The sequence below is a fragment of the Sebastes umbrosus genome, chromosome 17 (assembly GCF_015220745.1).
Source record: "Sebastes umbrosus isolate fSebUmb1 chromosome 17, fSebUmb1.pri, whole genome shotgun sequence".
Taxonomy (NCBI): Eukaryota; Metazoa; Chordata; class Actinopteri; order Perciformes; family Sebastidae; genus Sebastes; species Sebastes umbrosus.
In genome coordinates, this window is record NC_051285.1 from 27607127 (window position 1) to 27632426 (window position 25300).

The following is a 25300-nucleotide window of genomic DNA, read 5'->3' on the forward strand; positions in this document are numbered from 1 at the left end:
AAAAAAAAAAACATCACACATTTTTATCATTAAAAGAGAATTTGTTAAGAAAATCTCAGTACTGTATCACTCTTGACTCTTGAGATGAAGAGACATTACGCTCTGCTTTTACATATTATAAGATGCATTAAGAGAGACTTTATCAGAGAGTGGAGGATCTCTGGTGCTAACACATGCCGCGAAAGTTTTTGTTGCAACCATATTGTAATCATATTTAATTGCTCTTGAAATGCACCTCTCTGAGCTCACTGCATCTGATAAACTGCCATATATTATATCCTCAAAAAAAGATTTTTGAGCCCGAACGAGCACCGTGTGTTGCGATACTGGGTTTAATCATATCACTATTTCTGTAAATAAATAGACATATTTAGCTATTTTGCAATGTAATAAATCACAAGACATTACTCTGGCTTTCAAATTAAATAATAGCTCACAAGCCAGTAACAATAAATGACTGATTGTCAGACTTTAAAAGACTCTTCTATCATCTTTTACTGGCAGGAAAGATGCACTGAGGCATAATACTGTATACCTTGATCTGAACTAAACTCGAGCCAAGCTCATTTAAAATTTTGTTAAATGGAAAACACTGCAGATGCTTGCCAACAGTGTATCGATACAGCAACACAGAGTATTGAGATTATAATGCATCAATTTTAGTCCAAAAAAAGAGGATTACAGATTTGAGATAAAAAAAAAAGACTTTTGTTACACTGTGTAAATAATATCTCAAATAAGCTTACCATGTCATATATATTTTTTGTAGAAGAAAATATGATGCAACTCTATAAAAGACTGAGTGGGAACCGAGTAGTGTAGGGTCTGCTTCTGTGACACATTATAACACGATATAACAGATCTATATGTGAGTGATGGGAATCTTCTAAATGCTAGAGATAGAAAGAATTTAATATTAGAGAGACAAATATATATATATAAATAGATATAAACATATTGTCATGGAACCAAAACGGTTATATGAGTATCTATATTTGGGGACAGTACTTGTTTTCAAGAATGTATAAGTCTATATTCTATTATTTTTATATCCATTTGTTGCTCTATACTGTAGCAATTACACAAAGTAGAGAAATATGTCTGACAGTCTGTCACTGTACTGTATATCTCACTGTCTATCACACAGAGACTCTCGGAGAAGGATACAGAAAACTAGTTATTATAGCAATTTGGTGTGAATAGCAAAATGTAATTGTTGAATTATTCGTTGGCCATCATCTCACCATCATTTGTCCTTTCGTGGGACAGTGATTTAGCTCCTTGCTACTTTATTATTGTTGGTTTTGTTTCTCCAGGCTGGCTTCTGCAGTCACACGTTCATCTTTTTAAACCATTTATTTTTGGCATGAAAGAATTGTGAGAATCTTTTTCCCCCCTTACTATGGTGCTCCTTTGCAATCTGTATCACAGCAGAGCACACGCATATTATACATGTATAATCATCCAATTCACAAACTGTGCAAATGTTTCACAGTGTATATTTACAGTATGTTTGTAACAGACACAGAGCTTCATGATGCTGCTTTGAACTGACATAAGAAGTTTGTTTTTGGTTTTGTTTTCAGTGAATGAACGGAAGCAGGTGCGGACGTTCTGTTGCCTTTTGCTCAACAGTGGAGGTCGAGCATCGCAGCAGCTGCTAAACGTTACTCCAGATATTGGTGACATTCAATTCAGTGCTGTACATTGCCAAAAAAAAACAACAAACATGTCATATACATTCTGACAACTGGTGCTATTTAAAAACATCTCTGGTGCTTTTTTTTAAGTTCTATATTTCCTTGCTTCAGACAAAATGTAGCTACACAATCCTGTACTGTACTGTAGGTTGCCGTTTGACCCGGTTCGGTCACGCGTGTTTTTAGATGGTTTACTTTTACAGCTGTTGTTGTTTCAGGGAATACACAGATCAGACATTTTGAGTGGCAAATTTTTAAAGCAAGGAAATTTAACATTTGAATACACATGTCATGATGATTTTTATTGGGAATGAGTTTACCGTTGTTCATTTTTGGTCTGAACTTCACAGCGCTTCAAAAGTCTAATGTATTGGTGGTTGCAAAATCGTATCCACACATTGTGTTTGGTGCTGAGTGAACAGATATACGCTCACCATGACTTTTGACATTCATCTTAGACATTCAGATCCCTCTCTGGTCTTTTCTATCAGGTCAAGTAAACATACTACCCACCCACATCCTGCAGGCACCCTTTTATTGTACAGTATAAGCAGCATCAACATGGTGACGCTGGGAGTGAAATTAAGACTTCCACTCACCTTCAAGTCATTAGTTCTTCTGCAACTGAGCTACTCCGAAACCCACCGCTAGATGGAGGTTGTTACTTTAAGGGACCTGTAGTGTTACCATGTTTGAAGACTGGAGAAATATTGCATTTAAATATTGTCTTATAAAGATGCTGTTTAAAACACAAAAAAACTTTATGTTGATGTAAAATGACGCTGACATGATGCAATACAAGCAGAAGAAGAACAAACTAAAGTTGTCTCCTCTTAATTGTTCAGTCTTCCTGAGATGCGTAGAACTGGTTTGAGTTACACACATTTTTAATGTTTTTTTTGTTATCATGACCTTGTGGAAAACAACAATAAACACGTGAGATGTGTTCACTGTTAGTTTAAAGGTGTAGACAACTCAGTACCTCAAAATGTCTCTTCATGAAAATCTTAAGTTCAGATATGTAACTATTCCGTTGTTTTTTATTATTATTATTTTCACCATCTCTGAGAAGTTAGTACTCATGATGCTTTATATATTTGTTGGCACAAACACTAATAAGAATGTTTAATGCTATTGTAATTCCTGCTCACTCCCACTCTTCCTAAAATTGAAGCTTTTAAAGCAAAACAGTCAGTTTTTTGTATTTCAAATGTATTGGTATGCTTGTTGTAGTTGTATATTCATAATGGTGTATATTACATCAGTTTTTATTTATTAAAATGTTTAAATTTTCTAAGATGACTTTTCGTGTTATTGAGCAAAGTGGCCACTTTATATTTAAAGAGGACCTGTTATGCATATTTTCAGGTGGAACATGTTTACATGCTTTAATGTTCGGCTATGCTGCTGCTGCTGCTGGTGCTGTTACTGCTGCTGCTGCTGGACCTCTTTTAAGGTTGTCACTTCAGTAAATTATGATTTCTTAGACAGCAACAGTGATGATGGGTGTTTGGCATCCTGTCAAGCACCTTTAGAGCCTGGTGGTATACTGACTGTATAAGTTTGAGTGTTGTACAGGAGTCTTGTGCCCAGTAGGGGTTTGGAAAAAAATAATTATTCACCTGTGTCGCGTTTTTTTTACGAAATAGATGTTTTAATGCCAGAATCAATATATTTGCTTCATTTGAGTCTATGTGGAGCTAGAAGGAAGTTGTAGTCTGAGTAATGTGATGCCATATCCGTTCCGTATCCGTCAACCAAAACAAACTGCTGCGAGCCGAAACGAGAAAGTATAAAACGTCGGAGGGTCCACATGGATACGACCTGCACCCTGCTTTGGTTTATACTTGTAACTAAAGTAATCTAACCTCAGAGGACCAAACACCATTTGACCAATTCAAACAAAACTGTTGAATGTTGTGTTAATGACATCCGTGCGACCAATCAGGTGATGACAGACAAGGATTATACCATCAAGCAGGGAGGGGCGGGGTGTGCGCGGCGCGCTGACGGTTTACAGGTACAGAGCAGGAGGAAGAGGAGGAGAGAAAGATAGAGAGGAGTGTGGTGCGCGAATAGCAGACAAGATGAGTGACAGTCGGAAACGAAGCAGCATGTAAAATTATGGTATTCTAGAAATTATAAAGTTTAGTATAATTATATTTAATAATTTAAGTGATATATGTGCATACATAATAATCATAGGTCAAAACAGTGCTAAATTTGTCTGAATTATAAAAGGCAGAAGTGGTAAAATGAAGAGCCTTTTGGGAGCCGAAAGAGCCGACTCTTCCTTGGTGAGCTGAGCCAAATGATCCATCTCACTAAAAAGAGTCGGAATTCCCATCACTATTACTCTTTCAGTGACAATCTGAAATCCCGCAGACCAGCCGCTTATCTTCTCGCGAGATTTGTGGTTGCTTAGTAACCGATGTCAACAGCTTGCTGCGAGGACACATATCGACTTTACACTTCTTATAATGGAGGTAAGTGCTCTTCATCAGGGTTTTCTCTCAACGTACTGCAAGTTATTGCAAAATACGGGTTAAGCTTGGCTGATGTGACATCTAAAAGTGGAAGTTTAGTCAGTTGTGTAAAGTTGGAGAGATATTTAAAACTTCCAGGATCAACAACTGATAAACAAAACGTTGTTAGAACAAGAGAGGGCTGTTTCTAACCGTAGTGAGGTAAACAATCATAATCATAATCACAATGAGCCTTCAGTCCTCTGAGCTGGACACATTACATCTGTCTCTATGTGAGAGACGAGCTGTCAGGGACCGTCTACAAAGCACAAGAGAAAAGAGATGCTACTAAAATATTCATCATTATTATACAGCTTAGTGATACCAAAATCACTTATATTATACACTACAACATTTATTTTGAAAAATTAAATAAAAAAAATATATTTTATATATTTTTTTAATTATATAAAAATTAATTATATAAAATTTAATTAAAAAAAATTCAATAGAAAAATTATATATATATTTTTTTTCATTTTATAATAAAAGTTATATTTTATATAATTTTGGTGAATTTTTAATGGGATGAATATTCAATCACTTCAGTCTTATTTAGTGTAGTTTAATCAAAAAAATCACTTTACACATAAATGGTGTCTTCCTGGTTATACTATAGCCCTTATTTTGAAAAATTATATTTTACATATTGTTTTAATTATATAAAAATGAATTATATACAATTTAATTTAAAAAAAATTCAATAGAAAAATTATATATATATTTTTTGATTTTATAAAAATTAATTATTTTAAATGTAACAAAAAAATTAAATAGAAAAATTACATTTTATATTATTTTGTAATTGTATAATAAAAAATATATTTTATATAATCTTTTAATTGTATATTAAAGATTATATTTTATATAATTTTGGTGAATTTTTAATGGGAAAAATATTCAATAACTTCCCTGTTATAAATTGTAGTGCTAACAAACTTTCTCCACATGTCAATGGTCTTTTCCTGTTTATACTACAATTGGTTTAGTTTATAGGAAGTCCGCCGGCTACAATGGTCTCTATGGTAAAGGTAAACCGTCCTGCTATATTTATTTGAATGGGGATGTCTGTTCTACTCCTATTCTAACTCTATGATAGCAATACTCTTTATAACGGTGAAGTTATTGAATATTTAAAGGGACTATTTGTAACTTTGTAAGCGTATAAATGTAGCGGGTCGGCACACATGTGCGCTCGCATATGCGCGTTCCCGTGTAGCCGCTGTACCCTCCTCCTCTGCCTGCTCGCCTTCACTCAGACAGCTCAGCTCGCTCCACCTCTAGACGTGAACGCGCGCTCACTCCACACTGCAGAAGAGTTAGTTTAGCTCTGAGAATATCTCGTGAATGTACAGGGGACGTTTGTGCAGAAATAACTGCTGCAGCTCCTCCAGACCAACAGAGGTTTCCCGTGTCTTGTGAAGTGACGGGGCTCTACAGAGATTTACGTTGTCTTCTCGTTACCGACCGGGTGCCGGTGTCTCCTCTGCTCTCTCCGGCTGCGGGCGGAGAGAGCAGGGAGACACGCTGCAGAGCCCCGCTGCCTCAGCCTGCACTTAGGCAGGAAAAGCCAACACTAAGATCAGATCTAAATCATGTTCATGGAGAGACCTTCGTCTGGTCAGCTAACATTACTGCCAAGCAGCTGAAATATAGAGTGATATTGTGGTTTTAGCTGACGTGTGTCGCCTCACTGTTTTGATGCTCGTTCAGGTATATTGAGAGCGAGCGAGCGCGAGCCCGACGCTGACTTTCGTTGATTTCACGGCCACAGGTGTCGCTGTTAACAAGCATTTCTGAAAGCTACAAATAGTCCCTTTAAGTGTTGTAGCATAACCAGGAAGAGACCAAGAGACCCAGGCCCCCGACCGACTTTACTTTCTTTCAGAGGCTCTAGCAGGTTTAGTTTTAGGGGCTAGAGTGAATCTACATCAAGCAGATATCATATGAAACTAGAAAAACCTAAGAAATCCATCGATACCAACCATGTCATGCTAAAATGTCGGTAAGTAGGCTAAATAACGCTCCAAAGTTGGGCTACATTTTAGCGAGGTAAAACTGGCATGGCCATTTTCAAAGGGGTCCCTTGACCTCTGACCTCAAGATATGCGGATGGAAATGGGTTCTATGGGTTGAGTACAATCAGGAAGAGACCATTTATGTGTAAAGTGATTTTTTTGATTAAACTACACTGCACAAGATTGAAGACTGACTTATTTATCCGTTAGGACTGGACTTGGAAGCGGTTCTAGCCTGTTAAGCAGCTCGCTCTCATTCACACATTCACTCTCAGTCTGTGGCTCTGCTGTATTTCCAGGAGACAACACCAGCAGGAGAGGACATGTTTGGGTCCTTGGAGGAGTTCCACATGGTCCTCGATGAGCTGGCCGGGGACAAGAGCATGGAGAAGATCCGGATGGAGTACCAGAAGCTCATCCATGCGCTGAAGATGTCCCAAGAGAATGAGAAGAGGCTAATGTCCAAATGCAGGGAGCTGAACGCAGAAGTTGTGTCCACCTCAACTAAAGTCTCAGCTGCCCTGAAACTGTCCAAGGAAGACGAGACAACAGTTACTTCACTAAAGCAGGTACAGTATATCGGCTGCATGTTCTCGCCTCTCATGCATGTGTTATTGATTTGTTTGGTTATAGCCCTGTGTTGGCATCATTTCAAACACGGAGGCTATGTGGTGTTTGGTACAGAAGGGTGTATTTTATTCTATCATTTAGAGTGAAGTTTTATCATTATCGACTCCTCAGATTCCAGTAACTCAACAAGGTTTGCTTTGCTTACACTTCAGGAGCTGGACAAAGCTTGGAAAATAGTCGATTCTTCTCACGATAAAGAGAAGAGGGACAGCGAGACCATCAGGGCTTTAAAAGAAGAAGTTACCAACCTAATGAAAATGTCTGAAGAACAATCTGGCTACTCTAGGGACGAAGAGCAGAAGTGAGCCATTTGCCCCCCCTCCCCTCAACATGCTCATAATCATTTATTGTGTGGATAATATAGGGATGGAACCAACTGTAATCTGTTTGTTTTTTCAGTGATCTGCTAGTAATACAGGAGGTGTTGACCAAGGAGAGGGATGATCTGTTGACGACCGTGGAGGGTCTGAGAAAGAAACTAATCCAGGCCACTGCAGCCCAGCAGGAGGTCGAGGCCCAACGAGATAGCGCCTCACAGAATATCTCTCAGGTAGATAAGTGATGAATTCTTACAGACAGGCTGACCTAATGCACTTCTTATTATGTCACATTCCCAAAGCAGTGGTAGAGACATTAAGACGTTTCCGTGACTCAAGACTCTGCCCTGAGGCTTTTATTCATTGGAAGATTATCCTGACTACGGCAGATTTTGCAACAGCAATTCAGATAATGTGGAGAAGTAGAGGGATTTGTACTTGCGTTACTTATGTTTTGCAGTGTTTTTCCCAACATCAATGAGTATGTAGATGACCATACTGTATATAGGAGGGATACAATTTTGCTTTTGCTGAAGCCAATGGGGATGCTCACAAATAGAATAAAATGAAACCTATAGCTCTGATGCCAACTTGTCGCTGCTCGCTCCGTGTGTCTCTAAATCCAGCTCCAGCAGGAGCTCCAGGTACAAGAGAACGAGATTTCACGGGAGATGAGGTTGAAGGAAAAGCTGGATAAGGAGGTAAAGCAGCTCCTCGTCGACCAGGAGGCCAAGATGGGGGATATCAAAGCCTTGACTCTGCAGGGCCAGCGGGCCAAAGAGGAGCAACAGAGACTGGAGCAGCAGCTGAAAGAGCTAAAGGTGTGTAACGGAGTGGGACGCGTACTCCATGTGGTTTACTGTTTAGGAAACCAACTGCTGTAATATTTATCATCTTAGTTGGAAAAATAAAATACAAAAAATAGACGGATAGATAGATACCATAACAATGCATGTAATTGTGTGGTTAATAACATTCTGTTAAGCACACATAGTAAACATAATTTCCTTCCACACCTCCATCTTCAGATCTCGAATGAGCGAACCACCAAGGATCTGGAGCAGCTGCATGTGAAGAACAACAAGCTGCTGCAGGATAGTGAGCAGCTCTCATCAGTCAAAGAACAACTCTCCTTGGAGAATCATCAGAACGCAAATGAGCTCAAGGTACACACACACACACACACACACACACACACACACCTGAGCAACAGAGACACACCTCTACCTCTCAAGTTAACGCATACATGCCTGATTGTTTGTGTATGTTATCAGTGTTTCTGGTAAAGTAACAGAACATTCTGGATATACTGCACGCAGATGTCTCACCATGATACCGTACATGTTTGGCACACAGAGTATCATTCATGCTTAGTGAAAACCTAGATTTACTCAATCCTCATATTACAGTATATAGCTGAAGTTGGCCCGTCCTGGAAGTGGTATTATATAACGTGCAGCACGCAGTGACACAGTCAGAGTAGAGGTACTGCTGTGTGAGCATTACTCGATTTACCTTCCATATTTCTCTCTAATTATTTAACTCTAAATTGAAGTCATGGGACCAGCATTGATCTCAGTATTGCACTTAGATCTACTGTAATGGATATGATTCAGTCCTATTGAACCACAAGGGGGCACTGCTCCAACAGTACATCATGTGGCGAGCAAGTCAGAAACAGGTCTACTGTGTTTTGTACTCCCATAAGGGAAAGACATTAAAAAAGGGGACATTTAATATTTTTTGTCTTGAGTACTTTGAGACAGTTGTGGACAGAGAGAAAGATCACATTTGACTTATAGCTCTTAACACACTGTAACATTTTTCAAAATCTTTTCCCCTCCTTACTTCTGTGTGATTCTGTCTGTCAGATGAGAGAAGAGGAGGTGACTCTGATGCGTCAGGAGATTTCCAAACAAACAAAGATGAGAGAAACCATCCAGAAGAAGTACCACCAGATGGAAGATCAGAAAGCTGATGTGGATGTGCAGAGGGAGACACTGAAGGCTCAGATCGCTGGTCTGGAGAAAGGTACGGGGAGCTCGCCGCGCTTTATCATAGACACACATAGAACCAGTGGCGTAAATATCGATTGGAAAGATCCGGGGGCCAAGAAGCTGTCAGGGGCCAGATGTCAGCTGCTCAGTTGCGTAAGGACCTTATTCTGAGTAAGGCTGAGTGCATATTGTATATTGGTATTTATATCTATGTTTTATGTTTTGCACCTTGACCACCTGGATTTCCCTATGTGGGATAATAATGTTACCTTGACCTTGACCTTGACGTATCACCCGCTAAATTACTTAAAATGAATGGCACTCATGAAAGAGAAGTAGTTCATATGAAAATATCCAACAACTAGTGGCTTTGACCATCAATACAGACTGTCCTATTTCTTTCCCTCCACAGATCTTGAATCTTCCCGAAAGCAAGTTGAAACTGACAAGAAAGCCATAGACGAGCTTGTCCGAGAGAGAGACATCTTAAATAAGGTATGCATTGCAGAGTACCTTAGGTTGTAAACAGAGGTAATTGTGTGATGACATGTTATGTCCTTTAAATGTTCATCATGGACAGTGGAGAACAGCAGTGACCCACAGTGTATTTACCCTGTTATCTACAGTTTTCCTCATCATCTACTCACGCTCCTGTATTCATTTGTAATGATCCCATTCAATAGAACATGATCAAAGCTGCGTTGTCAACCGAGAAACAGCTGAGCATCGTGAAGCTCCTGCAGCAGGAAAAGAAGACCTTGAAGCACGAGATCAGCGGCCACCGCCAGGAGGCCCACAAGCAGCGCATGATCATCCATCAGCTGGAGAGAGAGCGTGACCGCTACATCAACGAGACCAGCAACCTCATGCAGAAGGCAGGTTATGCAGAAGAGCTATAGCTCATTGCTTTTCATTATTTGGATTAATTTTAGTATTACGCAATGATTTTAACCTATTTATTATCACAAGGTTGGGGAGACCTTGGTGTGTCTAAAGGGGAACTTTCCTCCGTTCCACAGGTGCAACAAAAAATGGATGACATTGAAGAAAAAGAGACGGAGGTATTTGACTGGAGGAAGAAAGTGACTGAGGCAGAGTGCAAGCTCAAACAGGCAGAGAACCTGATGGAGTCTGTTGTGTGCGAAAGGAACCTCTACAGCAAAAACCTCATCGAGAGTCAGGTACTAATGCACAGCTGATCACAGAAGGTGGAGCCGGCTGTCCACTGATCACAGGGTTTGATCTGTGGCTCCCCTTGTCCACATATCAAAGTATGCATTACAGGCTATGCAACTTTCTCACAACTTCTATGAACGTTTTGAGCACTGGTTGCAGTTGTTTACTATATATGTATATAATATATTGTTGCATATAACTCTCCTTTCCCTTCCTTCCTTTCCCTCCTTCTGATGTTTGTTTCTCTGCCTCAGGAAGAGATTGCAGAGATGAAGAGGAAGATGAAGATCATGAACAACCAGGTCACCCGACTGAGAGATGAGATCACTGGGAAGGAACTTGCCCTTGCTAAGGATCAGCAGGAACACAAGCGTTTGGAGAAGGATAATGAGGCACTCAAGGTATTGCAGATTGCCCCATCATAGGGTGTGGTTTTGAGTTCCTCATCATCATCACACAACGTCGCCCTCTACTGGACTATATGGGTACAGTGGGTGGAGCCCATGGAAGTGGATTTTTTAGGGTTACCTTCATTACCAGGGCTTTTTATACTATCTAATGTGTGCACCTCTCTATGTGTCCTGCTGCAGGGGGAGCTGCAGTTGACAAAGCTCCATCTTGAAGAAACAAAGCAGCGTGTCGACAGTCAGAAAGCAGAACAGCAAAAACTAGAGAAGTTTATAGCAGACGCTGATGCTAAGAAGGTCCAACGGAAGAAACAACTGGAACAGGTAAAGAAAGAGAAGGAGGTAGACAAGAAGAATGAGCTGGCGTGTCCACATAAAGACCCCAGGTAGTGGTCTCTTACTGTATTAGATAAGTGCCCTCATTGCAAGACATTTTTAGTACCCGAGCATGAAAGTGCCAGGGGCCCAGCGGTGTCCCTGGCATGATGTGCGAAGAAACCCATTAACTAAATCTGATCACAGGTTTTGATGTTTGCGCCAAGTTTTGTGAGTGTTTGACTATACCAGGGGTCAGCAACCTGCGGCTCCGGAGCAACATGCAGTTCTTTAGCCCCTCTCCAGTGGCTCTCTGAGGATTTTTAAAGAAATGAGTGGAAATGAATAACTGTTTTTTTTGTGTATAATTCATTTTTATTTATCATTGTTGTAGGTCTGTGGTATGACGGTACGACGGAGTATTAGGGCCACATTGAGGAAAGAAAAAAAAATCGGAGATTTCGAGAATAAAGTCATAATATTACAAGAATAAAGTCATAATATTACGAGAATAAGGTCATAGGTTTACGAGAAAAAAAGCCATGGTAATATGAGAATAAAGTCATAATATTATAAAGTCATAATTTTACATGTTATTTTCTTTTTTTTCTCGTAAAGTTATGACTTTATTCTCGTAACATTACAACTTTATTCTCATTATATTACGAGTTTTTTTCTCGTAGTATTATGACTTTATTCTCAAAATATCAGATTTTTTTTCCCTCAATGTGACCCTTATACTCCGTCATACATTTGCACTTGGGCCCTCACTGCATTAGACTTATATACTATATACTTAGACTATAAGCTGTGTTACCTTCATCACCTTCATATTGTTGATTTTGGCCTGAATAGAGGATTTTATCTGAAGAAATTCTAAAAAGTGATTTTCCCCAATGCCGTAAACTTCTGGACCAAATAACGAAATGAGACCCGAGTGATATTATGGAAGATGTGTTTGAGGTGCGTCATATCTTTACTAATCCATGATGAAAATTTTGTGGCTTCCTGTTCATTAAAAATTCAGGATTGTTCCAGATGGGAGTGTTCTTGTTAGGTGAGACTGTGGTGTTAATTATTTGGTGAAATTTCCACCAGGCTGTCAGAGATGAACATGTTTTTTATCTAACGAAATATTGTGCTTCAATTCATATCTCTCCTGCTTGCCACACACAAACGTATAACACTTACACCTAACCACGTACCACTGATATGAAGCTTATAATGTGTGTGAATGTGAGACAGTCCTTCTTACATAATGAAAGTTACGATATTGTAACCCTAGTTATGAAAGCACACCTATGGCAGAACAGAGACATGCTACAACAGCACCTTGAATCAGATGATTCATTTGGCTGAAGCTCTGGTCCAAAATGTCAATACTTTATTTTTACATCACAATTCATAATCTGGAAAGTATAAACAACAGTTTTTCAATTGATTAAGCCATGTACCAGAGTGCATACAAAAGTCAAATCAGAATAGAGCTTGTTTATCACTTGCCTCTCAGTTCTTCCGTAACTTTATTTTTTATAAATATGACAGGGGTGCCCTTTTTTTTTTTTTCACTTGAGCACCTGCCAGCCAAAAATATCTGTGCACGTCACTGAGAAGTAGGGACAGAACATGACAAGCAGAGACTTTGAACTGATCTGATTCTTTGTTGCCAAAACTTCTCTCAAGGTGATCAGAGAGCAGGAGAACCTGGGCAAACAGCTGGTACACCGCAACGATGAGCGCACGCTGCTCTACGAGAAGATCAGGATCCAGCAGTCGATCCTGAAGAAGGGGGACTTCCGCTACACCCAGCAGATGGACGACGTCCGCCTGCTCAAGCTGGAGATCATGAGTCTGCGGCGCAAGAAGAACATCCTAGACAAGGCTGTACCCAACACAGAGGACCTGAGGTAAAAGAGAGAGGAAGGTATGAGCAGTGGAAAGAGAACATGAAGTCTGTGTTGAGTTGCTTTAAGAGAAAAGATTGGAGATGGAGGACAGGATGGAAAAAGAATGAGGTGACCCACGAGGTGCAGTATTTAGAGTAGAAGCGTACGATTCAAAGAAAGATAAAGCACATTGGAGAGGGATCCAGAGTCAGAGGTGGTAGTGGACAGAACACTTGAATTACAATATGCTGAAAGGTTATTTTAATGCCAAAAACATTCTGCCTACTGAAGCTTTAAGATAATGTTGTGTGTGAGAACTGAGTGAAATACCACCGAGTTGTTGTGTCACAGGCGAGAGCTGTTCCACCTGCAGAGGGAGCTGCTCAGAGAGAGGACGAGGAACAGCGTCCTCGAGGAACAGCTGAAGCCCATAAATATTCACCGATGGAGACGACTGGAGGTGAAGCACTCGTTTAACAGTTGTGTGGATTCGATTATTGAAGCCATTACAACCCCAGTTAGCCTATATCTGTTTTCCTCTTCACACTGACATGAACATTTTCATTCTTTTGAAAGACCATTTACACACTTCATGAACAGTAAATGTCGTCATTCAAAGAGGAAAAAGATCATTGATATCTTGTAAATGACTCTCCCCTTCAGGGCAGTGACCCCGGCAAGTACGGACTCATCCAGAAGGTGCAATCTTTACAAAAACGACTGATCGCCAAGGCCCAAGAGCTTGAAGAACATGAACTCCTGTTACAGGTAAACACTACACACAAGTGCCTCTTTGGATGAATTAGTCTCATCCTCGTGAGTGAAAAATGTGTCACCCAAGTTATCCTTTAACTCTGTCAAGAAAGCATGACATATTTATTCAATATTGCGGTGATTCTGTCTTTTAAAGCCACTATGTGTAGGATTCGACAATATCTTAGTCACAATTTGGTAGTAGTTTCAAGAAAAACACTGTGACATAATGAATAGCATGTAGGCTCACTCTCTCTCTCTCTCTCTTATGTGTTGAATTTTCCTTTCTTCTATTCCCCCATCAAGGAAAAGGAGAAGCTGTATGTGGAGCTGAAGCGCATCATGGCCCGGCAGCCGGGTCCAGAGGCAGCTGAGCAGCTCCAGCATTGCCAGTGGACCATCAGAGAGAGAACAAAAGAGCTCAAGGTCATCTCACACATCACACTTTTCTTGCTAGCCATGCATATAGCACTTCATCTATGTTTTTTTAGTTTAATGTTTGTTTGTTTTTTTCTTGTTGTCTCCTTCATAATTTCTTATTTTTGTATTTGACCCCATCAGATTTTGGTTGTTAAGAAATAATCATTCCATTAAAGTTTTGTTCAACGGAGGCCTTCAGAATGTAAGCCTCAATATGTTCCTGATCTGATGAGGGCTTTTCATGAAATGATTTTAATTATGTCGATCAAGTTATGTGCCAAACGTCACCATATCTGTGTTGATTTGTTTTCCGATACACTTTAATATAAGTACCTGTGAGTTGATACTATTATATACTATATATTAGAACAGGTAAAACACGGTTCCCGTTTGCTTCTCTATGTTCTATGACAAAATGATTTTTCTTTTCTGTGATTCCACAGGTGTTGATAGCAGAGCTGAGGATGCTCGACTCGAAGATGAACGAGTACAAAAGTGAGAATCAAAGATTAGCCGATGAGCTAGCAAACATCAAGAAGAAGTACCTCAGCCAGAAAAAGCTTCACGGGTGAGGTTGATCTCAGACATTTGATCACAGAGCGCTATTGATTTGTGCCAAAATGTAGTTTATTTTATGGGAACATGTAGCATTTTGTTGATAACTTTGTTCACTCTCTGATGTCCTGGAGCTCTGTGTGTCTCATCAGAGAGCAGAGGACCAAGACCAAGGTGGAGCAGATTGAACCGCTGCCTCAGCTGAGCGGCAAACCCCACTTCACCGGAGGAGGCTTCAGGACTGACCACCCTGTGAGAAGATAACGGCCTTTTTAAGGGAATATTTTAGGAGCCATCTGACATCTTTTACGTTGTAATAAATAGTGATGAGTGCAAATCTAATTTCCAGAGAACTTTGATCTCTGGGACAAGAAATGCCTGCAGAGATTCAACAAGGGAGCAAATGGACCGGTCCGTGACAGAACCCTATAATTCACTCTGAGTGTTATCTACCACCCCCAACTCCTCTGGCCATGCAGCCCTTAAAACAAAGGATCAATGCATAATAAAATGGACTTATGCTGAGCTAACATATTTGATAGGAAGTTGTGTTTTGACATATTTATAGAATGAAACTGGGTGTGGGTAGCTGTTGTGGCAAGTGGACTATAGCTCAGCATAGGGATGCTAATTTAAAAAAAAATTCTTAACAGATAGCCGTCCCTCGTTAACCAATTATTAACCGTTAACCGACAAGATTTGTGCCTCGCATGCAGCGGTGCGCCAGCTGCAGTGTGTGAGCACAACAGACAAGAACCCAGTTCACCGTTCAGGAGCGTTAATTTAGCAGGCAGCCACTTTCCCAGTAAAAGTCTCCACCGCACATTTAGTTCAGTTTAGCAGGTTATCCGCTGTGTGTCTGCCCGGCGTAACGACACTCTGTCCAGATCAATGATAGTGATTGTCCAACAAACGGTGTGAGTGTTTGTGCTACATTAGCAGCTGCTAGTGTTGCCGGTGGCTCCGTGCCCGCTGTAGTCACACACATACGATCTGTCAGCGCAGCGTAACTTCAGCGAGTTTACGACCGGCTGTATCTGTAACACCGGCTCCGCCACTCAGGTGGGCTCTGAAGGTGGACCAGCTTTTCCCCTTCAAGTGACGAGTTTTTCTCAGCTTTTTAATTAATTATTAAAAAATGTTGTAACCGTTTGAACCGATAGCGTTAATCGGTTAAAATGCTTAATGTCGGTTAACGGTTAAACAGTTAATTATTAACATCCCTAGCTCAGCATAAAGACAGAGGAAACAGGGAGACAACTTTCCTGGAGAGAAATGGTTCCAGCACACAACTAAATCTTCAATTCATAACTTGTGATTTGACGATGATGATCAGAGGGATCATGACAGATCTGGGCTGCAGGTTTCTCTGAGCCTTGCTCATCAGGAGTCATTGGTGGCACCTGTGATCAGCCTCAGCTGCTGATAATCAGCCTGGCTGGGAGGCTCTATCAGCAGGTTGGCTGCTCAGTTGGTTGTGTGTCTGCAGAGAGTCAACACCTTCAGTTGGCTCTGGGTTTAAATTGCATTTATATTCAGTGTCCTCTCTCAGTGACTCCCAACATTTCATTTGGGTCCGATACCTGTCGTCTGCACATTTTATTGCTTATGATTTTATAGCCTATGAGACAGCAACACTACCTTGAGAGGATGAGGCTGCTTTTGGATGATTTCTAGAGATTATCTAAAGTGAAACACACTCATCACTGACCTACACGTCATTGTGTGTGTGTCAACTGACGCCTACAGCACACACAGCACCAAACAGACGAGGAAGTCGACGCAGTATCTGGGATAAAATCACTGCTCTTTCTATCCTGGTGCTTTAACGCACATCAACCCATGAAAGCAATGCATTGTTAAAGCAGTTAGAAACAATAGTGGAAATGAAGTGGAGAATGAAAGGCATCGTTGGATGTGATGATAATGTTCTCAGGCCGGCTCAGAATCCCTGAGCAAGGAGAAACACAGGGGCTGCTGTACCCTTGATACATTTTTAATGAGCCTGTCTTTGTTCCGCTCTCTGCTATTTCAGGAGGATTTTCATAGTCAACACACATTTGATCATGTAGATGCCTTTTTGTCTTTGTTATTTGCTGTGAGAAAAGAGTCAGCGTTGAGGCATGGTAATAAATATCGCTTCAAGACTGATAGTAGATCAGGAACACAAAGATCTCTGTATTGAATTGTAACGAAACCATGAAGATGAGTTTAAAGTGCTGACCCGCTACTTTAATTAGAATGCTTACATGTACATAAGATGGACGGTGTAAGAACTGGCTCTTCTATGCACAGACACCTGATTTTTGGGGACCTAAGTAAAACTGAAATAAAGCCATGATATGTGTATTTGGAGTCCTTTGAAGTGAAGGTCTGTCTTAAATCTATGACCCAGAGATATCAGCAGACTTTCTATCTCCTCTGGTGACGCTCTGCTTGCTCTGTAAAGATTAAATATTTATTTGAGTCATTTCCTGACTAAGTTGATCAGCCACACTGTTTGACAATTTTTTTTTTTTTTTGGACAAATAACTTAATTTTGTGCTCAAAGTTAAAGGGACTATTTGTAACTTTCAGAAATGCTTGTTAACAGCGACACCTGTGGCTGTGAAATCAACGAAAGTCAGCGTCGGGCTCGCGCTTGCTCGCTTTTAATATACCTGAACAAGCATCGCTAAAACAGTGAGGCGACACACGTCAGCTAAAACCACAATATCACTCTGTATTGCAGCTGCTTGGCAGTAATGTTAGCTGACCAGACGAAGGGCTCTCCATGAACATGAAGAGGCTGAGGCAGCGGGGCTCTGCAGCGAGTCTTCCTGCTCTCTTCCCGGAGGGAGCAGGGAGACACCGGCACCTGGTCGGTAACGAGACGATAATGTAACTCGTTGAGGAGCTCCGTCACTTCACAAGACACGGGAAACCTCTGTCGGTCTGGAGGAGCTGCAGCATTAACAGACACTGAACATTCACTAGATATTCTCAGAGCTAAACTAACTCTTCTGCAGTGTGGCGTGAGCGTCTGGAGGTGGAGCGAGCTGAGCGAGAATGCACGCTCTGTCTGAGTGAAGGCGAGCAGGAAGAGGAGGAGAGGCAGCGGCCACACGCGAACGCGCATATGCGAGCGCGCATGTGTCCCGACTCGCTACATTTATACGCTTACAAAGTTACAAACAGTCCCTTTAATAAAAAGAAAGTTGTTAGTAAAATGTGAATATGACTTTAGTAGAAGCTGCAGGTCAAAGGTCATCCTCCACGCTGCAGGCAGACTCAGGTTGGTTTGTTTCCGAGCAGCAGCAAACTGATAAATGTGTTTATCTGTCAGTTTGTCTTTCTTAGTTAGTTAGCTAGTTAAGTGTAGTTAGCGTTACTCTACCTTAGTTTAATGTGTTTATTTTCACAAGTGAACAGGTGCAGTCAATGCAGTGAATTACACAAAATCACACTGACTGTTATGAGTGTGATATCCCATTCAGAGTGGTACTGGGTTTGGATTTAATGTGTCAGCTTCATATCACAATATATTCCAGAAGTCTGCAATGCAAAAAATGTCCAATATATATATATACTGTCTTATAATCACATCATACTATAGAAACATAATAAAATCAGTGGCTGTACAGTGTCCTCATGGTTGTCCCACAGGAGGATGCCTTCCAGCAGTAGTACTTTATCATGTAATAGAGGTATAGAGAGGAAAACGCCCTGTATCAACTGTAGAGGTCCCCATTTCACCAGCTGCTGCTGCAGGAACACTTTAGGTTGCACCTCCTCTTCTGATCTCCATGCAGTCAGTGGGCAGGACGGACGGACAGAGAGAGAGAGAGAGAGAGGCTGCACATGAGCTGAGGGTGAGCTCAAGGAGAAGCTGCTGATCGGTGTAGTGGAGCAAGAGGAGAGGAGAGGATGGATGCTGCTGCTGCTGCATGTTGCACGATGCTGATGTTGTTGGATGCTGCTGCTGCTGCTGGAGACATGCGGTACTCTTCTTCTTCACTCCTCCTTCAGGTCACACTGTAGTTACTGTGGAGTCCAGCCAGTCAGTCACTGAGACAGTCTCTAGATAGTCTCTCCTCCTCCTCCTCCTCCTCCTCCTCCTCTCTCGCTGGGATTTTGTCCTTGCTGGATGGATGCAGGGATGCCTGCTGCTCCTCTCCAAACACTGTTCTTGGGTAAGTTCGATGCACGTTCGCTGCTGCAGTTGTGATCACTGAGTTGATGCTGGAGACTAATATGAGAGGTGTGAGTGTGTGTGTGCGCGTGAGTGTGTGTTTGTGTGTGTGTGTGTGTTAGAGTTTATGGAAAGCAGCTTCAGAGGTGTGAAATGTGATGGAGGAAATCTTGCAGTACTGGCATGAATCCATACCATTTGTTATTCATACCACTATAAGGTATAGCCTGATTAAGGGCAGCCTCCTCTTGGTCGATTAGTCACTATATAATCGGTCGTTTTGGTTTTAGTCGACTGAGATTTCATAAAGTCATTTAGTCATTTTTTTTTTATGCCTTTTCATGCAGATAACTTATTTCCAAGAAACTAAGTTCGATGGCTGCGGTTGTGATCACTGAGTTGATGCTGGAGACTAATATGAGAGGTGTGTGTGTGTGTGTGTGTGCGTGTGCGTGCACGTGTGTGTGTGTGTGTGTGCAGTCTCAGACAGATTTAAAATTTTCGGACGCACATTGTATAATATGAGTTGGTATAGCAACAAAGTATACAGGCACTCTAGTCCTTGTTAGAGTTTATGGAAAGCAGCTTCAGAGGTGTGAAATGTGATGAAGGAAATATTGCAGTACTGGCATGAATCCATACCATTTGTTATTCATACCACTATAAGGTAGCCTGATTAAGGGCAGCCTCATCTTGGTCGATTAGTCACTATATAATCAGTCGTTTTGGTTTTATTCGACTGAGATTTCTTTAGTTGAGTCATTTAGTCATTTTTTTTTTTTTTTTATGCCTTTTTATGCAGAATGACTTATTTCCAAGAAACTTCTGAGCACATGTCTGGTAAACACAAAGATATAAAGTGGTGATTTTATGTGATATTTTATCGATTAAAGTGTCAGTAAGCAGTATATATTTTTGGCATCATTGGGCAAAAATTACATAATAACCTTTCAGCATATTGTAATTCAAGTGTTGGAAAATCTAGCCGTGACGGGAGACTTTGACCAATCAGAGGTCATTGCATTGAGAGAGCGTTCCTATTGGCTGTGCTCTGCTGTGCTTACCTATAGTCTTACAGTATATGTCATTATACGGTACATATACAGTACATCTTTTTTTTGTTTGGTGCAAAGGAAATAGAAATCTCTTTATATGTTTTTTCTTCAGCTCTACAAAGTTTACAACACTTATACTTTTTGACCTCTGGGTTAGATTTAGTAAAAAAATATAATAACCGCGTTAACACATATTCGTTTTAACGCCACTAATTACTTTAACGCTATTCGCTCTATTGGAGGTTGTAGTGGGCTTAGTCATACTAGCTTGTCATGAAGGAGGTTAAATAACGCTCCAAACTTTCGCTACATTTTGGCGATGGAAAAACTGTCATGGACTTTTTCAAAGGGGTCCCTTGACCTCTGACCTCCAGATGTGTGAATGTAAATGGGTTCTATGGGTACCGACGAGTCTCCTCTTTTAATAACATGCAGTTTGGGGCAAGTCATAGTCAAGTCAGCACACTGACACACTGACAGCTGTTGTTGCCTGTTGGCCTGCAGTTTGCCATGTTATGATTGGAGCATATTGTTTTATGCTGAATGCAGTACCTGTGAGAGTTTCTGGACAATATTTTTCATTATTTTGTGTTAATTGATTTCCAATAATAAATATATACATAAATTTGCTTTTAAACATTTAAATTTGGATATTCTTTTCTTCAGCTCTACAAAGTTTACTTGTTTACTTTGTTGTGAAAGCACATCATGAGTAGATCCATTGTGAAATGCACGTTGTTGTTTTCCTTTGCCTGTGTGTGTGTGTGTGTGTGTGTGTTAGTAAGCATGCATCAGACACGTGTGAGCACATCGCAGCCCCGCGCTCAGCCGTCGCACACAGCGCAGGGCCATGACATTACAATTAGTCCAGTTGTCCATGGGGTGATGGGAGCTTTCATTAGTTGCATTATGGGATGGAGGTTCGACGGGCCATGGCAAAAACAGCACATTCTACCTCATGGCGCAGCCTCCCTTAATTCTGCAGATGAACACTCGTCCTTGATTTTGCCACAAATTAAATGCAGCTGAATAAATCTGATGGAGCCACAATTAGCTCTTAATGAAAACAGTTGTATTTTCTCTGCAGAGTGAAGCCGCTAAGCTCTACATATTCATGAACTGACAACATGTTTGAGGACGGTCTGCATCCTGTGCTGTGCTGACATCACCTCAGGATTTAAGTATAGCTCACACCCTGAAGATGTCCACGGCATGCTGCGCTGAAAGCTATCATCATCCAACAACTGACGGTTCTTGTGACCTTGAAAATGAAGGTGTCCTCGCAGTATCAGACAATTAAAAGACCTTTTACAGGTCTAAACTAAGTAGATCTAAACTACTTAATGAATGACTATCAGGTGATTTATGTGCCAAGGGGATGATGAGAAAATGAGGCTCATGTGTCCTTTGGGCTGGACGTATACTTCTCCAGCTATTTCCTGGGATGCGTCTTCTTCACCCGGTTGCTTTTCGGTTCACACTGTATTTTTAGTTTTATGTGACCTTTATGATATTCATTTTTTTGTGCCTCCAGTACAGAGAAATTTCACAGATCCTCAAAGATCAGCACTGTCACCTGACGTGCACCGCACCGAGTTGATCGCACAAAGAAAAGAGTGAAGTCGTATCTGTCCCCTTGTCTTTATATATATAGAGGAGATCACCAGCGGCAGGCCAAAGGATCTGTCAAGTGTGGAGATGACAGAAGTCTCCAGTGCCAGAGGTTAGGATGTGACATCTCGCAGGGCTCTGGCCTCAAATCTCTGGCAGCCGCCGTCCCTCGTCTACCCTTCATCCCTCTCTTTTTTCTCCTCGTCTTTCTCTCTCCGCTTCTGCTGTGTGTCTTATAGGTGACTTTGACAGTCAAGAGACTCAGATAGGTAGATAGCTAGATTTGTTGTTGTTCTTTGGGATGAGAGACTCGGACTTCACCCCCTCCTCCTCTCTCTCTCTCTCTCTCTGATGCACATGCCATCTCTTCTTTATATCAGTCCAGAATACACCTTGGGTCTTGCTGCATGCTTGCCAGCATCTCGCTCGGTGCCCGTCACATCAGACACTTTAAGTTAGTCAGAGCAGAGCACTGTCACACGTCGTGTCACACTCACAAGACACTATGAACACAAACACGTTTAACCATTTGATGCGCGACTTATTCAAAACCTTTTAATGCACAACATGGGTAAACATTTCCCGTGTACATTTTCATTATCATTGATGCATATAACTGAATGTTTCTTTGTAATATCTTTTTCACAACATTATGTCATCACCTAGGATTTGAAGAAATGTTTATTATTATGAGTCATTATATGAATTTGTTTGTCTTGCTTTGTAGAGAAAAAAAATGTTGTTTACACATCTTACTGAAACTTGCAAACATGGGTCTTGTAGTCTGTAAAGGGGAGACTCGTGGGTACCCATAGAACCCATTTACATTCACATATCTGGAGGTCAGAGGTCAAGTTTGGAGCGTTATTTAGTCTCTAGTGACAAGCTAGTATGACATGGTTGGTACTAATGGTTTCCACACCCCAAAAATAGGAGTGGCAGCTCTGTTGGGTGTGCAGGGTGCCTGGTGAGGTGCTGCTGGGTGTAAGTATACATTCATGGATGCAGTAGGTGAGAATGTGAGGAGGTATACTGTATATGTAAGCAGACTAGTGTGTTGAAGTATAAATACTGAGGAAGAGATTCATAGTTTTACTTTTTCCTCGCTCTGTCGGACTCTGGCAGACCGTTTTTGTGGCAAATTATTGATTTCTTAAATAAGTAGCTGTGTAATAAGTGGGATAATGTACAGCCAGTGGGTCATTGTTGTGAAATAAACCCCTTCAGGATGCAAGACTATAAATCTCAAGACTCAAATAAACCATATCAAATCTCATGAGCTGTAACAAAATTACCAGTAAAGATTCCTCTGACAGCAGATGCATGACATGATCCTGTGGAATTCACTGGCGCTGCGTGTGTGTGTGTGTGTGTGTGTGTGTGTGCACAAGCATGTGTAAAGGGTGAGTTTTAATTAGCTGAGCGCAGCAGCAGGGGGGATCTTCCCCTTACTGAGGGCGCCTCTTCAGCCAGCTGACAAACATCACTGTGACAGCGTCGTCTCTTTCTCCTCTCACCCCCTTCACATCATCCCCTCACCCTTCACCCACTCTCTCCCTCACTGCCCACACTCCGCCCATCCAAACAACCAAAAACCATCTCTCTTTATCACTCAAAACATAACTGGAGACTTTGGTGAGCAGCTATGCAATCCATACAAGCCAGCGGCTGTTTATAAAATCAGCTATGTTGCAGCCAAAGAGCTTCAGGCGTTGTATTTATTATACAGAGATTAAATATATGCTTACTTACATGACACTATTTCAAAATGTCCTTTTCTTCTAAATGTCAGAACTAAACCTGTTTTAGAACAACGTTGTTTAAAGCAGAGTTTACACCTTGAACTGCTTTAGAGAATTTAATCGTCTGACAGACTGGCTTGAGGGCAGGAAGCATCGTCTCCGCCCGGCTGTTGAGAGAGGCTTTTGTATGACTCCGTCTCCGGTAATGGAGACCATATGTTCTCCGTGTTTTCACTGTGAGAAATGAGGTTGATATTCACTTCCAAAATATTTGTCTTGCAATATTAATTCCACCCACCCTGCAGATTTATAGGCTCTTCAGTTAAAGCATGTAAGCGCATTTTCTTAAGTGTTGTGCAGTGATTTAGCACCGAGCTCATGTTTGGCTGTCAATGAAACAGTTGTTTGAGAGAAGCATGAAAGGCGGCGATTGTGCTGGTGGCTCCTGCGAAGCTGTCAGGAACGTTTGAGCATTGTAGATGGTATATGCATCTATGTTTCTCGAGATGAGATGCTGCATTCACGTCAGTACCAACAATGTGGCCTTCTGTAAGCGACAGGAAGCAGTACTGCAGTAAAATGTAATGTATTCCTGTGTCTGTGTGCAGGCTGAGCTGATGCAGAGGTTTTGAATCTGACACTGGAAATCAAACATATCTGATCAATCAGAACACTGCTGCAGAGCATGTCTGCTGTCTGGAAAGTTCTCCTCAAAGCAGTGTCCATACAAGGCACAGCTTTCCTATTCATTTCATCTATGGAAATGAAAAGCAAATAGAGTGAATGGATCCCAGCTTGCTGAGGTAATCGAGTCACCCATTCAGCTGAGGTTTGCTTATGAAGCAATCCTGCTAAACTACTTCCTTCTCTCTGCCATACTTCTTGGTTCTCTCACTCCTGTATGCCCTCTTTGTTTTCTCCTTCTCTAAATCATTAAACTGAAATAAAAGCCTTCTGCAGCTGGACTTATAGAATACGTATCTTTGTGTTTTATCTGAAACAGATCTCAATATGTCATCCCTAAACATAGGTTAACTTTTTAAAGCTGTGTCCCAGATCAGGGCCTGCCTGCAGTTTTACAGTTATGTCAGAGTGGGTAAATGAAGCCTGTCCCATTTTAGTTTGAAATAAAGAACACCAACCGCGTACTGTATATCCTTTGCAGCCCTCAGCATCCCATAATCCATTATGTGCCGGTCAGTGGTTTACACTCAGAAAAGTTCAAAGTCTTGTAAGTTTAAATGGTGCCTGTAGCTAAAAGTATGTGGAAGTTGGAGTTGAACTTTGAACTTGCAGTAGGTTTAAGATGATTTGAAGATTCTTTTCATAGACTTATATTGTAAAAACATGTTGGAAAAAGTATAAAAGGTATAAAAAAAGTTGTACATGAGCAGGGAAGTCCTTAAAGAGCTGAATATTTAGATAGTTGAATGGTTTTTGTTGCTTGAAGTATGCAAGAAATATAAGAAGATGAAGAAGAAGTTGAGGACTAAAGAATTGGTGCTGTACAGAATTCACACAATTATAATAAAATGGGTCACTCAAATCAAGCAATGTGATTGGTTAAAAGCTGTGATATACTAACCACATACCATGGCTATGACGTCTAATTGTTAAAAGTGAACTTTGAACTACCTGAAGCGACATCTCCTACCACTTCTCCTTGCTACTGCTAATGCTCAAGTGCTCTTTTCTGTGTCCCACTCACAATACATGAACTATTTAATCACACAAACAAATTATATGTAATGCAGTTTGCTACTTCTTTAATAAAAAAAAAAAAAGTACAACAGAGACCAGTTGAAAGTTTCCGTAAAGATGTTGCTGAAGTGTTTGGTGGTAATGTACAGTAAGTGTGTTTCCTTCCTGTTTGCAGATGTTTTTTGTCCCCAGCTGTCTCTTTCATGTCTATTCTGGGCCTTTCTACCTTGGATGCTCATGCAGGCTGACAGCCTAACTGCAGTGTGCGAGGCTTACAATAAAAAAACAAACACACAAAATGCTACCTTTCCTACTCTGATA

At 40.9% G+C, this 25300-nt stretch overlaps 2 protein-coding genes across 2 annotated transcripts in view; both read left to right on the plus strand.

The window, feature by feature from the left end:
* Positions 1-4087: 4087 nt before the first annotated feature.
* cfap58 (cilia and flagella associated protein 58) lies at positions 4088-15233 on the plus strand. The gene is made up of 18 exons (XM_037749499.1): positions 4088-4186; positions 6543-6812; positions 7026-7174; positions 7273-7423; positions 7817-8011; positions 8219-8356; positions 9062-9221; positions 9600-9682; positions 9871-10062; positions 10207-10368; positions 10618-10764; positions 10954-11094; positions 12769-12992; positions 13323-13431; positions 13635-13739; positions 14031-14150; positions 14588-14712; positions 14852-15233. The coding sequence occupies exons 1-18, from the start codon at positions 4181-4183 to the stop codon at positions 14961-14963; spliced, it is 2589 nt and encodes an 862-aa protein (XP_037605427.1). The 5' UTR covers positions 4088-4180; the 3' UTR covers positions 14964-15233.
* Positions 15234-18512: 3279 nt separating this feature from the next.
* The window catches only part of LOC119476222 (CXADR-like membrane protein), a 38477-nt gene continuing 31689 nt past the window's right edge, over positions 18513-25300 (plus strand). The window contains exon 1 of the mRNA XM_037749562.1: positions 18513-18871. Coding sequence (XP_037605490.1) covers positions 18826-18871 — 46 coding nt within the window. The 5' untranslated portion in view covers positions 18513-18825. The remainder of the gene's footprint in view (positions 18872-25300) is intronic.